Source organism: Microcebus murinus, chromosome 9 (genome assembly GCF_040939455.1).
Source record: "Microcebus murinus isolate Inina chromosome 9, M.murinus_Inina_mat1.0, whole genome shotgun sequence".
Classification (NCBI taxonomy): Eukaryota; Metazoa; Chordata; class Mammalia; order Primates; family Cheirogaleidae; genus Microcebus; species Microcebus murinus.
This window is the reverse complement of record NC_134112.1, coordinates 21,723,203-21,737,361: the sequence shown is the minus strand read 5'-3', so window position 1 is coordinate 21,737,361 and position 14,159 is coordinate 21,723,203. Positions and strand designations below refer to the sequence as shown.

The window sequence follows — 14,159 nt, the reverse complement described above, 5'->3', positions numbered from 1 at the left end:
CCCGAGACACGGGGGGGCTGTCGCCTCCGCATCCGCGTCCCCCACCCCATCTCCCCGCCGCAGCTCCGGCTCTTGTCTGCGCGGCGGGAGAGGACCGGCTGCAGCCCTGAGATCGGGATTGCGATCGCGCTGCCCTCGGCCTAACCCCACCCCCAGGCGCTCATTGGCCTGCATCTCCCCCAGCCTGCGAAGTCCGCGGGGGGAGGCGGGGGTCGGTCGCCTCCCTCCTGCCCCGGGCCTGGCTTCGCAGCGGAGGCGGCGCCTCTCCTGCAGGACGGAGCCCAGCTGGGCCGCCGCGCAGCGCGGGGCGGGCGAAGGCAGGCGGGGGGCGCTGCGCTCGGGCCCCGGGCGGTGACTGACAGCGGCGGCGGCTCCGGGCGAGCTCGGTCCCCGCGTGCGCACACGCACACGCCGCCGCGCAGGGACACACGGACCCCTGCGGCCGCACGGACGCGGAGACCAGGCTCGGCGCGCGCGCTCCTCGGCGCACACGCTCCCCATCCCCGGGCGGCGCGGGGCGCGGACTCGCCGGCTGCGCGCCCTCCCCGTGGAGTCTGCCCCGGGCCGACCCGCAGCCCCCGGCCAGGCCCCGCAGTGAGCAGGTAAGGGCCGCCCCACCGCTCCTGCCCCTCCACGCCCAGGCTGCCCTCTCCCATCTCCAGAACCTTCGCCCAACAGGACCTCGGACCCCCTCCTCTGGCTCGGCGCTCTCCGCAAGCCCCGTCCTCCACCGACGGAGAGCCGGCGAGGGCCAGCGCCGCGCAGACCTCCTGCATCCAAACGAAGCCCCCTCCCGCCGCTGCCCTCCCTGCGCAGACCCCCGCCCCCAAGTGTGTGGGACCGTGCTCGAGGCGACGGATCCCTGCAGCCCGCCAGGGTGAGGGTCGGCCTTGCTATCTTGCGCTCCTCCCGGTGCCCAGAAGGGAGAACCAGGGGCAAGGAACGCACTGCGGCCGGAGGGACCCAGAGGGACCTGTTTCCCTAGACCCGAAGCGGACAGACGTGCCTACGCCGATCTGGAAAGCGACGCCGGGGGTCTCCGGGGGGCTGTTGGGGGGGCTAGGTATCGCAGCCCGCACGGGTCTCGAGGGATGGGCGAGCTGTGTGCTGGGTAGGGAGTGGGGTAGGGGCAAGCATAGAATGACCCCCTATAGTGATGAATTCGGATTGTTCCAGAGAGAGTCGACTCACGAGGCGCTGCGCCGAGGGGCTGGGGTGGGGGATGCCTGGGCTTCGGTGGTCCCTAGAGGAAACGCCCTACGGGGCCTGTGGGAGAAACGCACCGGCCCCCAGGCTGAAGTGAGTCCGCCTGAGACCCCTGCCGGCCGTCTTAAAGGCACAGGCTCCTGCGGCAGCTGCAGGGGGCGGAGGCCACATCCTCAGCAGGACCTTGGCGGGCCAGAGGGGACCAGGGAGCCCATGGATGGAACTAGACCCTCAGGAGGGAGCCCGGCCGGAAGCTGGTTGCATTTCGCCTGGAGCTGGAAGGCGCTCAGGTCCCTTCAGCAGATCCTGGGGGTGGGGCGGCAGACACCTGCTAATTCTTCAGACTATTTTTATACTTTTAGTGCAGGTGCCTCGGATTCCATTTCTTTACCTCCCTCAGCCTTGCAGTGTCCCACAAAGCCCCCCAGCCCCCAAGAGAAATCCAAAAGACACAGCATTTGGCTTTTCTTGTGGGCAGCCTCTGGGGGGGCTGTTGGGGGATGGGAGGGGCTACACAGCAGGTGGAGGGCAGCTTGCTCTGGGACTGCAGTTGGCCAGAGGCGGACAGGCATCCTGAAGGTCAGGCTGGAGGCTTTTGCATGTGAATTTCAGAAAAGGGCAAAGAACTACGTTTGAGCCTTTGGGAGTCGGGTCAGCAGGGTGCACCTCGATTTTCTCAGGAGGCCCCAATTAAATGAGTTTGGTACTGGCTGCAGGTGGGCTGGTGGAGCCCCCAGTTTTAAGCCGAGTCTGGGACTCCTGCTCTTCACTGACCTTGGGGAGGGCAGGCAGAGGTGCCTGTCTGGACACAAGCCGAAATATGAACATACAGATTAGAGACAGAATACGCTGGCGCGGGTCCTGGGCCACATCTTCCAACCAATCCATCAACAAGTGTGTGTGGGGTGACCCAGCAGGTGACTGAGGTCTCTTCCCTCTTCTGCCACCAATGGTTTTTTGGTGGTTGGGTGTCTGGAACAAGATCCCCGTGAGTCTGTTTGCTCCTGTATGTGGTGAGGGGAGGTGTCTATGGGGAGCTTTTTGGAGGACCCTTTCTAGGGACTAATCCAGGCTGAAGGATGCATTAAGGTCCTGTTCTGTGTAAAGTTCAGGCTGGCAGGAGGTTGACTGGAGAAACACTTTGGGACCCATTCTTTTTGACATGGCGACCTGTCTCTGTCATGCTCCTACTTCGGGACACTCCCTCAATTTGTGTTGAATCAATAAATACACACAATGAGAGTTTACAGATCAGTGTATGTGGCTGAGAGGCTAGGACAGACACAAGCCAAGGCCACAAGGTGCCTTTCCTCCTGGGGCTGGGGCTTAGGCTTGAGTGTCCCAGGTTGCCATCCTCCCAGGGACAAACATTTCCTTAACCTAGGGCTGGCACTGATGAAGTGGGGGACACCTTGTGCTGTCTGCCGGGGAGAAGAGCCAAAGTGTGCCAAGCACAGAGCGTGGGCTCAGCTCAGTGCCAAGAAGGTCTTGCTTACCTGAGACTCACCCACTGTGGAGCTGACCCCACTGTCACCTGGGGTGACAATGAGTTTCCTGTGCTGGGCAGGTCTGTGAGCAGAGGTCTGATGCTTTCCACCCTGGAAGGGCTAGAGGCCTCAGGAAGCTCGGCCACTTCTGAGCAGGGGAATATAAGATTCCAGGGTCTGAACGGGGTGGTCCAGCTGCCTGGCAACATGGAGACTGGAAACTCCTCAGCTGTGATGTGTTTGTACTCGGCTCTGGATGCCGTCAGAGGCACACAGTGACAGCCACCCCCACAGTGACACATAGAGAGGGAGTGACACACAGCCTGGGAGGCACATAGTTTTCCCATGACACCTGCCAGGGACTAGGGACAAAATAGAGACAAGGAGCGCCAGAAATACAAATGGACATCAAGACATACCCTCTTACAGGTATGGGGACATCTGGAGACTCAGATATTTGTCCGAAGAAGATCACAAAGTCTTCCTTAATGAAAGTCCGTATGCATGTTGAATTCGATGGAGAAAGTCCATGTGTGTGTGTGTGTGTGTGTGTGTGTATGTGTGTGTGTGTGTTGCATGAGCCTACGGCAAGGGTTGGCAACCTTTTTCTATAGAGTGTATTTTGTAGAAAATATACTTTATGTACCATAGAGATAGTATTTTAGGCTTTGTGGCCATATACTCTGTCACAACTACTTAATTCTGCTGTCGTAGGCTAAAAGCAACCACAGATGATACAGAAACAAATGAGTGTGGTTATGTTCTGATGAACTTAATTTATGGATGCTGAAATTTGAATTCATATGATTTGCATGTTTCATGAAATATGGCTCTTTTAATTTTTTTCTGTCCGTTTAGAAATGCAAAAAACATCCCCGGCTTGCTGGCTATACAAAAGTAGGTGACAGGCTGGATCTGACTGGCTGGAAGTGTTTGCCAGCTGCTGGGATATAAGGTTAGAAAAGAGAAATGGTCCAAGAGACTGAAGAAGGGGGGGCTTACACTGAGCCTGCAATGCCGGGGTACCGGGGCCCCAGTGCATTCTACCTGCAGCTCAGCGTGCCCATCTGTTTAACTCCCCGCCTGGTCTCAGCACCCTACTCCAGCACCCTACTCCATCGTGTCCGTGTGATAAATCCCCCAGCGTAAAGACAACATTCATGACAGGAAAATGAAATGCTGTCACTTGAGCTCGTCAAATAGTCCCCGAGCCCCCTTCTGTTCACCCACTGTGTTCAGGTCTGTAGCCACCCCCACTGGGAGGGAGACCACCTGGAAACCTGGGCGTGCTCCTGGTTTCTAGGCAAGACTTGACAGTCATACTGAATGTGACAAGACCTGAAACAGCCCAGAGGAAGGGCTTCTCATCTCAGGGCCAGGGGTTCTCAGAGGGGGGTGAGCTCAGAAGGGGCAGGTGCAGCCAGGGTGGGCTTTCTGGAGGTGGTGTTAGGAGGTTGGGTTGGCCATGGAGGATGGCTGGATGCTGTCACCCCAGTTCTCCGCAGCCTCTGTGTGTTGCCTTAGCTGTCCCCATCCTTCTCCCCGACAGATGGGCACGTAGTAGAGGGTTGGCTGAGAAAAAAATAAAATCATAGCTCCTTTGTAGGCACCTCTGAATTTTGCAGCTTCTGAAGGAACCAGGTCCTGCCTTCCGTTTCTTCCTCTCATGCTGCCCTCTCCTGACATTTCCTTCCTGCCACCTCCTGCGGGCAGGCCAAGGAGACTCTCCTCTGGCATTTTCCCAAGTCTCTGGATTCTGTCCCCACTCTTTCCATCCCAGCTGCCCATCCCCCACCAGGCCCCTATCACCTCTACCCTGGAGCCAGAAAAGGGCCTCGGGGTGGGTTTCTGCCTGCCCTTTCCCCCTTCTTCTCTGCTCCCCAGACTTTGGAGGGATATGTCCTAAATGGAAAGCTGTCACTCCACTCCCCTGCTTGGAACTCTACAGTGTCCCACTCTCATCCAATGGAACAAACCCTCTAATTGCCCCAGCTTTCGAAGACTGGCACCAGCCTTCCACCTTATGTGCCACCCCACTTCCTCATATCTTGCTGTGCTTCCTAACACCCTGAATCACCTTCCTGAAGCCATCTAGGAGGTACCCTTTGGAGTTTTCTGGGCACCCACCACATGCACGTCAGAGCTGGACTCACACCCACTCAGGACAGCCTGCAGCTTGACAAGGGTCAGAGGTGCTCTCAGTGCAGGGCACAACTCCCCTGAGCCACACCTGTCCCCGGCCAGTGCCTCCTCTGGGCCAGGCCTCCTGTCCTCTTGCCCTTCTCCTGCTCCCTCCCACCCTTCCACTCCTTCCCCCCTTACCTTCCTCTTCCCTCTGCCTTTTAACTTCTGCTTCCTCCTTGCCCTTTGCCTCTTGCCTGGCCCGGGGGCACACTCCCCAACTCCTCCAGGACAGGAGTTGTCCCTGTACTACCCAGGACTGAAGGGGATTCCTCATAGGAACACTTTTGGGGAGAATGACTTTGCAGGGAGGCCTTGGGGAAGTTTCCTGGTCTCCTGGGGCCTCAAACCCTCACCAGGGAAATGAGATGATGCTGCCAACGTGCACGTGCGCCCCAGCCTGGCCCTTCCCTGCCCTGAACCCGGTTCCCCCTGAAGCCCGTGTGGAATGCAGGCCAGGGGCCCATTGGGTGACCTGCCTCCTGTCACGCACTGTGGACAGGCCCTGGTGGCTCTGAAAGGGGCAGGTCTGAACACCAAAGAGAAGTGACAGCATTGATGATTAATCTTGAGAGTGCCAGGAGGGCCCTGGCCCAGGCCTTCGGCTCTGCCCTTTATCGGTTCTAGTCTCATGGAGGAGGAGAGAGGTTCTAGAAGCTCCCCCTCTTTCCCTGCAGCAGCCTCAGTCCCTCCCTTTGAGGGCTGAGTGGGTGCGGACAGTGTTTCATCTTTCAGCTGTCCCTGCCTGGTTCCCTGCCCTGGGAGGGAGAGGAGGAAGTGGGGGGCGGTCCTGCTCCGGTTTCATTAATAAAGGGCCCTGCAGAGAGCAGGGGGTTCCCTGGCCTCTTCTGTCTGCTGTCCAGGCTCAGCACTGCCCTGCGAGAGGGAGGGAGGCTGCATGGCCAGAGGGTTCCAGTAGGAAGTGGCTCAGATGGCCACAGCCCCCTGAGAGGCAGTGAGGCACCCAGGGCTGTGTGGCCCAGAGAAGAGGGAAGGGACTGTGCTGTCCTCACCCCCCTGGGGGCTTCTACCTTCCTGCCCAGGGGTTGCTAGGAAGGGCATGGGCACATCTGAGCTTCCCACCGAGGGCCTGGACCACTGCTGGAGGGGGGCTTGGGGTAGTAGGGAGATGGCTGGAGGGTCCCTGAGTCCCCTCCCCCTCCGAGATGTGGAAAGTCTCGGAGCCCAGTGAGTCACCGCTGGATCCCGTGTGCTGAGTGATGACGCCGGCTTCTCGTGTAGGGGGCACTGCTGCCTGGCGCAGCGACTCACAGGAGGACGTGGCTGCTGTACTGGGTTTCGCTGCAGGCTGGGCTGCTGGGCCCGTGAGGCCTGAGGAGGGCAGGCCTTCCCGCGCTGGAAGGTGGAATGGTGTGCCTCAGCGTCCCCCGGAACTCCACTCCAGGCCAGGTGTCGGTCACACATCCCATTCCTGCCAGGCAAGCCTCCAGGGCTCTATGCCGTGTGACCTTGGGAAGTGTCTCCCCCTCTCTGGCCTCAGTTTCTCCATCTGCATCACGAGAGGTGCCCTTTAAAGTCTGAAATGCTGTGTCTGTGACTAACTCTTCCTAAGGAGGGAACTAGGCAGAGATATGTGGACGGGGTTGGCCGAGGGCCTAACCAGTCCCCGCGGGCGTTAGCAGGGTCACTAAGGGGCCGCAGTGGGCTCTGCGCCCATCTTCCTTGCAGCAGTGATGGACAGCCACAGAAGCACGGGGAGGGGGTGCCCCCGCTTTGGAGCCAGACTGCTTGGGTTCACTTCCCAGCTCTCCCAGGTACTTGCTGCGTGACTTTGGGGAAGTTGCTTAGCCTCTCTGTGTCTAAGTCACCTCCGTTGTAGAATGAGGATAATGCCAGTGGCTACTTCATAGGATTCAGAGAGGTTTAATGAGTTGACACATATTTACTGCTTGGAAGAGTGACTACTAGCACAGACTCCTCGTTCCAGAGGAGGCGCCCTGTTGAGCGTACGTTCTACCCTGTGTCACTGGGCCAGGGGCCCACCTCTCTCCTGATGCATATGGCTGCCTGAGCAGCCTGGTGACAGAACAGAGGGCTGGGGGGTGGGCGGGGGCCTCGCCTCTGCTCAAGCTCGTTTTCAGTCCACTGCAGCGGTGGCGCTGAGCAGGGTGAGCCTCCTGCGTTGCACGAGCCATACATGCGTGTGCATGTTTGCGTTGTGCCCGTGCCTGCACCCACGTCTGAATCCCAATATATCTGATTGCATCTATATTTCTGAATGCCGTGCAGAACGTGTGTGTAAGCACGGGTGTGTTATTACAGACAGCGACAGTCTGATAAACACATCGGAGCCGCTGTGCACCCGCATCCGCACGGATCTGTGTGCTGTGAGTGTGTGTGTGTGTGTGTGTGTGTGTGTGTGTGTGTGTGTGTGCATGCGTGTCTCTGCACAGGAATGCGTGTGTGCAGTTGTCTGCTGGTCCCCGAAGCAATCTCCACCTTGTGTGTCCCGTCACGGGAGTTTGTGTTGACATTCTGAAGTGGGAGCCTTGCGGGTACATGTCTCTCTTTGTCTCTGTGGAACTGGCATGCCTTTATGCTCATCTGTGTGGACCTGCTTCTGTGTATTTGTGTGTGAGAGAGACAGAGAGACAATCGGCCAGCCCTCCAAACACAAACCCCATCTCTGCTGGCCCCCTGCCACCCGAGGCCCCTCCCCCAGAGCCCCCGTCCGTCCCACCACTGGCTCTTCTATTCCAGCCCCCGTTCTGATCAAGGTTAAAACAGAAGCTTAGAACCCAAACTCCACGTGAGCGTCACCTGGAGAGCTTTAGACAGTACCAATGCCGGACCACAGCGGAGAGATTCCGACTCAGTTGAGCTGGGGTATTTGGGGAAGGTTGTACACTGGGCCAGGGTTTGGGGAGGAGGCGAAGAGTGCTCTGTAGGCGGGGGCAGCCCGGTTCTGGAGGGGGTGGTGCTGCTGTCACGTCAGACGCCACTGAGAACAAGGAGCTCTGCTTTTATCTCTTTGGCCTGAGGTTGTTGAAGGTGTACAGGGGTCCTCAAACTTTTTAAACAGGAGGCTAGTTCACTGTCCCTCAGACCATTGGAGAGTGGGCACTGTGGGCCCAGGACGAGTCAGCTGCTAAGCAGGACAGGTAGCTGCAGCAAAAAACACCTGGCGGGCCGGATAAATGACCTACGCAGGTGTCATGTGGCCCACGGGCCGTAGTTTGAGGACGCCTGGTGTAGGAGAATCAGCCCCTGATCTCGGAGGCCTTCTGCCTTGCGGTGGCTCCTCTCACCCCTCTGCTGGCCACGAGAGGTGGGACCAGGCACTCCTTCATCCTAGCCAGGCAGGTCAGCGGGACCCTCTCTTTGCAGGCAGGTGGAGGTGACTGAGCCCTGGGGACCACCCCTGCCTGGTCATGCTAGAGGCAGCCTGTGGCCATCAGGGGTGTGGCAGGTCCTGAGAGCAGGTACAGAGACTTCTGAAGCCTGAGTGCTTAGCATCGGCTGTGACTTGGGGTGCCCAGGAGTGCCGGGGCCAGTGCTTCTCAGCCTGCCCCGTCCTCCCTGACCTGCAGGAAAAGGCTGGGCCACCATCGCCGTGGCCTCCCGGGCATCGCAGAGCATCTCCTGGGGACACCTGAGACCTCCCTCAGCATCTCTGAGTGAGCCCTGAGCAGGTGGATAAGATGGGGGCTCCCTTTTGTTGAGCCTGCCTGCAGCTGGTTTCATTTTTTTTGGGTGCTTGCTTAACACCAGCTTGAGCTTGGGAGGCCGTGGGGAGAGGGGGAGAGAGGTGTGGTTAGGCAGGGAGCCAGGGGCACAAAGGACCCGAGAGTGTGGCAGCTCTGCCAGCTGGTGGGGGTGTGCAGAGACTAATGGCTGTGACATGCACGTGAGTGAAGGGTGGCCTCCTAAACCAGGCACCTGTGGATTCCCAGTGCCCCTGATATGGGCCTGCTCAATCTTCTTGATAACAATTTAATAATAATAATTATTTAAAAATAACTGTAACCGTAATATGGTCATGCCAGGGCCTATTTAGCAGTGCCTGCATGATGAATGCTTTGCTGCCCCATTTTTTGTTGTTGATGCCATTTTAATGAGGCTGCGGCGACTATCCTTGCATATGCTTCTCTTTGTCCCAGGGCAAATACTTCCCAGATGTGGAGTTGCTGGGTTGAAGGATGTATAGATTAATGATCAATTTCAGGAGCAGAGCTGACTCCTCCCCTGGGAGTGTGCTGTGCTCTCGCAGCCTCCTCCCTGGCTTGACTCCCTGAAACCCATCTGGTCCCCACCAGCAGCCCTGGTCCTCCTGGACCTGCTGCCTTAGAGCTCCTGCAGCTCTGAGGCCTGAGCACACTCTTCAGCTGTCATTGTGATTTCTGTGTCACAGCTCAAAGCTTTGTCTGGAAGGTGAAGCGGGATGAGGTATGGAGAAAGGAGGGTGTGTTTGTTAGGTAGCAGGCCAGGCAGCTGGAGCAAAGAGGCCCTTTAAGGGTGAGTAAATTAACCAGAGATTCTTTTCTCTCTGAGGAACAGTCTGGAGGTAGGCGGGCCATCTAGGCAGGAGGGGTGGCCAGGCTCCATAAGGTCACTCGGCGGGCGATCCTGGCTCCTTTGGAGCATTGTTGCTCCCCAGACCCTCAGATACTGTCCTTGTCCGCCCTGTCAAAGCTGGGTCCAGCATGCGGGAAGGGCAAACGAGCAGGAGGGGACAGCATGCTCTGCCCTTGTGGACAGGAGGTACAGACACGGCCTGGTGCCACTGCCACCCACATTCCTTAGACATGAACATCGTCAGGTGCCTGCATCTCTGAGCAAGAGAGAGGCCAGGAAATGTCATCTCAGGGGGGGCATGCATGTGCCAGCTAATGCTTTGTCACTGTGGAGGAAGGGGAGGATGTGAAGATCTGGGGAGACCACTCTGCTGCCGAGAAAGCCACTCCAGACCATCCCAGTGGACTGACGGGGCTGCGCCAGTGTGTGGCCACAGTATCCCCAGTGCAGACTGGGTGCTCGGCAAATGTTTGCAGGATTGAAGAATGAAGAACAGCATGGGTGCGGGCATGGGGGTGGGCTGCCCTTGGGCACTGAGAGCCGTGCTACAGGGAGCGAGGGGGGTAGGGTGGGAATAAGGAAGGGCAGGTGGTCTCTGCCCCTTCTGCCGTGCCGGGCTCACAGGATTCGTTCCTTTCCTTCCCCTCTAGCCTGCAGACACCTTGGGACTGAGCGGCGGCTGCTGTCGGTGGGAGGCCAGCAGTGCTGGCTGAGCGGTGTCATGGCCAGTGTCGTGCAGGTCTCCCTGGCTGCCCTCCTCCTGCTGCCTATGGTAAGGGCCCAGGACCCTCCCCTCCATGACAGCTGGAGCCCCTGGCTCAGCTGAGCCCCCACTCCAGAGAACCTGTGTCTTTTGTGTGCCCTCAGCTAAGCTAGTCACCTGGCTGTTATCCTTGGCAGCACTACGACTGGACCGTCCAACACCTTTGCATGAAGTAGAAAAGGTGTCCCTTCCTCAGAATCCTGTGCTGATTTGAATGGAAATTGTTACAAAATATACAGATCTATCATGATAGTGACATGTATGGCCAACTTTGGAGTTGTGCAGTACACAACCTGCTCAACTGTGTGCAGGGGCGTCCCTGGTCGGGGCTGCAGCACCCTCTTTTGATCTTCTAGTCCACCGCCCATGAGGGTGCTGCTAGGTTAGGACTCAGAAGCCTGTGCTCTGCTCCTGTCTCCCCCCTGAGCAGGGGTGGGGGTGGGGAGCAGGCAGGGGAGGATTCCCAGGCATTGCTCCACCACCGACCAACCAGCAGTGGGTGAGGTTGTCCTCAGAGTGCCGGGTTTCAGTCCTGCCTCTGCCCTGACTCACTGTGAGACAAGCGTGACACTCCCCCTAGGAGCCACCTGCACATCCCTGAATAGTCAAGATGGGGCCGTTCCCCAAACATGGCCCTTGGCAGCTCAGATGCCTTGTGACTGCTCCACACTCACTGACATCCCCTAGGGAGCATCCCTGCCCCAGGGTTTTGAGTCAAAGTGACAGCATTGGAGGCAGCTGTCCCAGTGGCAGTGCATGGGCTGTGAAGTTACTTGGTCCTGAGCTTGAATCCTGTATCTGCCACTAACCAGCTGTGTGACCTTGGGCTGCGGTTCCTTAACTGCTCTGAGCCCTGGTTTCCTCTCCTGTAAATGACAGCAGTGAGTAGCCCCACTGAATGCTGTCACCACCCCTTTGCTCCCAGCTGCCGGAGTGCACCTCCTTCCTGGGCCACCAGGGAGGGGGGCAATGAGCCTTCTCAGCCTGTCCTCTCCCCACCACTTGCTTGCTCCCCTAAAGTACAGTAGTAGCCTCATGGCCTTGGGAGCCGCAGTGCCTGGGTTCGAATCCTGACTCTATAGTGTACAAAGCCATGTGACTTTGAGCAAGTTACTTAACATCTCTGTGCTTAAGTTTTCATGACTGTAAAATGGAAAAATAATAAAAATAGTGCCTACTTTATAGTACTTGAAACACATACACACACATACACACTCATGTGACACTTGGGATAATGCTTGCACCTAGTAAAGTCCTACATGAGTTTGCTAATATTATTGTAAAATGTGGAAACTAAGACCTAGGAAGGGAATGGGATCTGTCCAAGGCCAGCAGTGAGTAGGTGACTGAGACGAGCCCGCATGGTGTCTGTGACAAAGTGGATGGCAAGGCCCCTGCTGGCCCTGACATTTCTCTGTCACTTTCCTCTTCCTGCTTCTGTTCCCACTTCCCCTAAGACATTGCCCTGGGGCTTTGGTAGGAGGGCTTATGCATGGGCCACCCAGCCCCCCACCGCCCATCCTGTGTGTCTCCTGCAGGCTACCACCATGCACTCCGACTGCATCTTCAAGAAGGAGCAAGCCATGTGCCTGGAGAAGATCCAGAGGGCCAATGACCTGATGGGCTTGAACGATTCCTTCCCAGGTGAGCAGGGTGGTTAGGAGGATACGTGTCCCCAGCACATCCAGGCCAGCCTTGAGAACTGGTCTCCCAGCCTTCTGCCGCCTTGCAAGCAAGCAGTAGTCAAGGGGGCGGGTCTCTGGGACCTTCAGAAAAGCCCTTTGGGGCAGTAGCTTCCTGGATCTGCTCTGGGCAGTGACGCTTGGGGCCGGACTGCTCTGGATGCCTTAGGGCCATTCTGGGTGGCTGGATGTGGCTGCCTTCTCTCCCCCGGGGGCTGGGATAGAGCTGGGCTGGGCAGCGGCTGTCAGAGAGCTTGTTAGCAGGCAGCCTGGGCCTGGTGGCAGCAGGGACACAGCTGTTGCAGCGGCTGAGCTGTAGAGCACTTGGTCAACTCAGGGCAGGCGGTATGGGGTCGTTTCCCACCTCCTCTGCTCATTCCTCAGAAACCTCAGAAAGCAGAGAAGAAAGCCCAGTGGGAACCCCAGTCCTGAAGACTGCCTGGGGCCCTGCTTCTCTGGGGGCCGCTGTGAGCATTTGGGGAGAGCACTGCTTCCTGGTGCTGGTTGGGCCACACGTTGCAGGACATTCAGCATTCTTAGCCTCTACCCTTAAATGCCCATAACACCCGCTGATCCCAGTGACAACCAAAAATGCCTCTCGACATTTCAGATGTCCCAAGGGAATGGCACCGCCCCTGGTGAGAGCCAGTGGCCCTGTGGACCCTTCTCTTCCCAACTCCCCCGCCCCGTAGGTGGGAGGCTCCAGCTTGCAGAGGCAAAGGCGCCTGCAGCTTTTGGCCTGAGGGGAAGTTGGGGATTTGGGGGTGGGGGCGTCTGGTGGCCTCCCCAGCCATCCTTTTGCGCAGTTGCTGGAGGGCTGGCTTCCTGTCCGCCTGAGGGCGGGGCTCTGCTCGGGCCAGAGGGATCCACTTTTCCCGCCGGATCCGCCCAGCTCCTCTGAGCACCATCCGTTTAAACACTTGATTAATCCGCAGCCCAGTTAAATGTAATGGTCCCACTGGACCGAGCGCCCGGCCAGTTGCTTCTCAGTGAACATTAACTGGAGCTACTCCGGCCACAGTGGCCTCTCCCTCTGGCCAAACTCTTGCTCAGCCCTAGCCGAGGCCAACAGTGGATTCTAGGCCTCACCAACTAGGGAAACTGAGGCAGGGAGCCCAGATGGGCACAGAGTTGGAGAAGACCAGAAGAATGGCGGAAGAATAACTTGTTCACGTGTCTTGCTTGGGGCATGGGCAAATGGGCACTGAGGACAGTTACTGTCTAGACCACACAGGGCGTCAGGCCGAGGTGGGTCTGGAACCCCTGCGTCCTGGCCCATCCCAGGCCACTGTTTCTGCGTGGAATGTCTCAGATGCTTTTAGGGTGGAGCAATAAAAGCAGCCAGGAAGGAAGAAAAGAATAGAGGTGGGGGGTGGGGAGGCAGGGGCCACAGGTGAGCCGGCTGCAGTTGGCTGGCAGGCTTGCCCACAGGGATGTCCTGGCAGAAGCAAAGGAGAACACATGTAAGGACAGACGCCATCACAGGGGTGGGGGCAGGCCAGTGTGGGGAGGAGGCCTCAGCCCCAGCTGAGCTCAGGAAGGGATGAGTTTGCTGTGGGAAGGATTCATGGAGAAGGTGGCATTGAAACTAGATCCTCAGTTCTCAAGCCTGGTTGCACATCAGAATCCCCAGGGGAACTTTTAGAAAAATGTACTCAAGCCACCGTCCAAACCAATTCAATCAGAACCTCAGGTCCGGCGTAGTCACCATAATTTTTAAAAGCTCCCTGGGTGATTGTAATGAGAGGCTGATACTGACACCCCTTGCGCTGGGCCCAAGGGATGGGTAGGCGTTTGGAAAGCAGGTGAGCACTGAGGGATGGCTGAATGGGAGAACATTCTAGGCTGAGGGAACCACAGAAGCCTGATAGACAGGAGCCTGACATTTGGGGGGCAGTGAGTGACCCCTGTATCTGGAGCCCTGAATTAGAGTGGGTGGGGGCTAGCTGAGGGCCAGGGAGCAGGTATCTGTACATTTCATGCCTGTCTCCACTGGAGTTGAAGGTGGGGGTACAGCAGTGGCTGGCTCCCACCGTGCCAGCATCCTCGCAACTGCCCCCAGGACTCTGCCTGGCCCTCCCCAGGGAGCCCACGAATGAGGGATGGTCATGGGAAGGCAGCGTGTGAAGGATTCTCCAAGAGCTGAGGGAATAGCTCTCCCCTAACCCTCAGCACCCAGACAAGAGAGGAGGCCGTACCTTCCCACAGTCTGCCTGAGGAGAGGGTCCCTCTTCTCTCCCCTTCCCTTGAGTCATAGGGTGGGGCTCAGTAGGACAGAGCTGGGAGCTAATTAAGCGGAAGCAA

General features: G+C 58.0%; 1 protein-coding gene across 3 annotated transcripts in view; it reads left to right on the top strand.

Moving 5' to 3' along the window:
- The first annotated feature begins 216 nt into the window (after positions 1-216).
- Positions 217-14,159, top strand: part of ADCYAP1R1 (ADCYAP receptor type I) — a 54,975-nt gene continuing 41,032 nt past the window's right edge. For all 3 annotated transcript variants that reach the window (XM_012735849.3, XM_012735848.3, XM_012735847.3), the window contains exons 1-3: positions 217-602; positions 10,061-10,182; positions 11,712-11,817. In XM_012735849.3, coding sequence (XP_012591303.2) covers positions 10,132-10,182; positions 11,712-11,817 — 157 coding nt within the window. In that variant the 5' untranslated portion in view covers positions 217-602; positions 10,061-10,131. The remainder of the gene's footprint in view (positions 603-10,060; positions 10,183-11,711; positions 11,818-14,159) is intronic.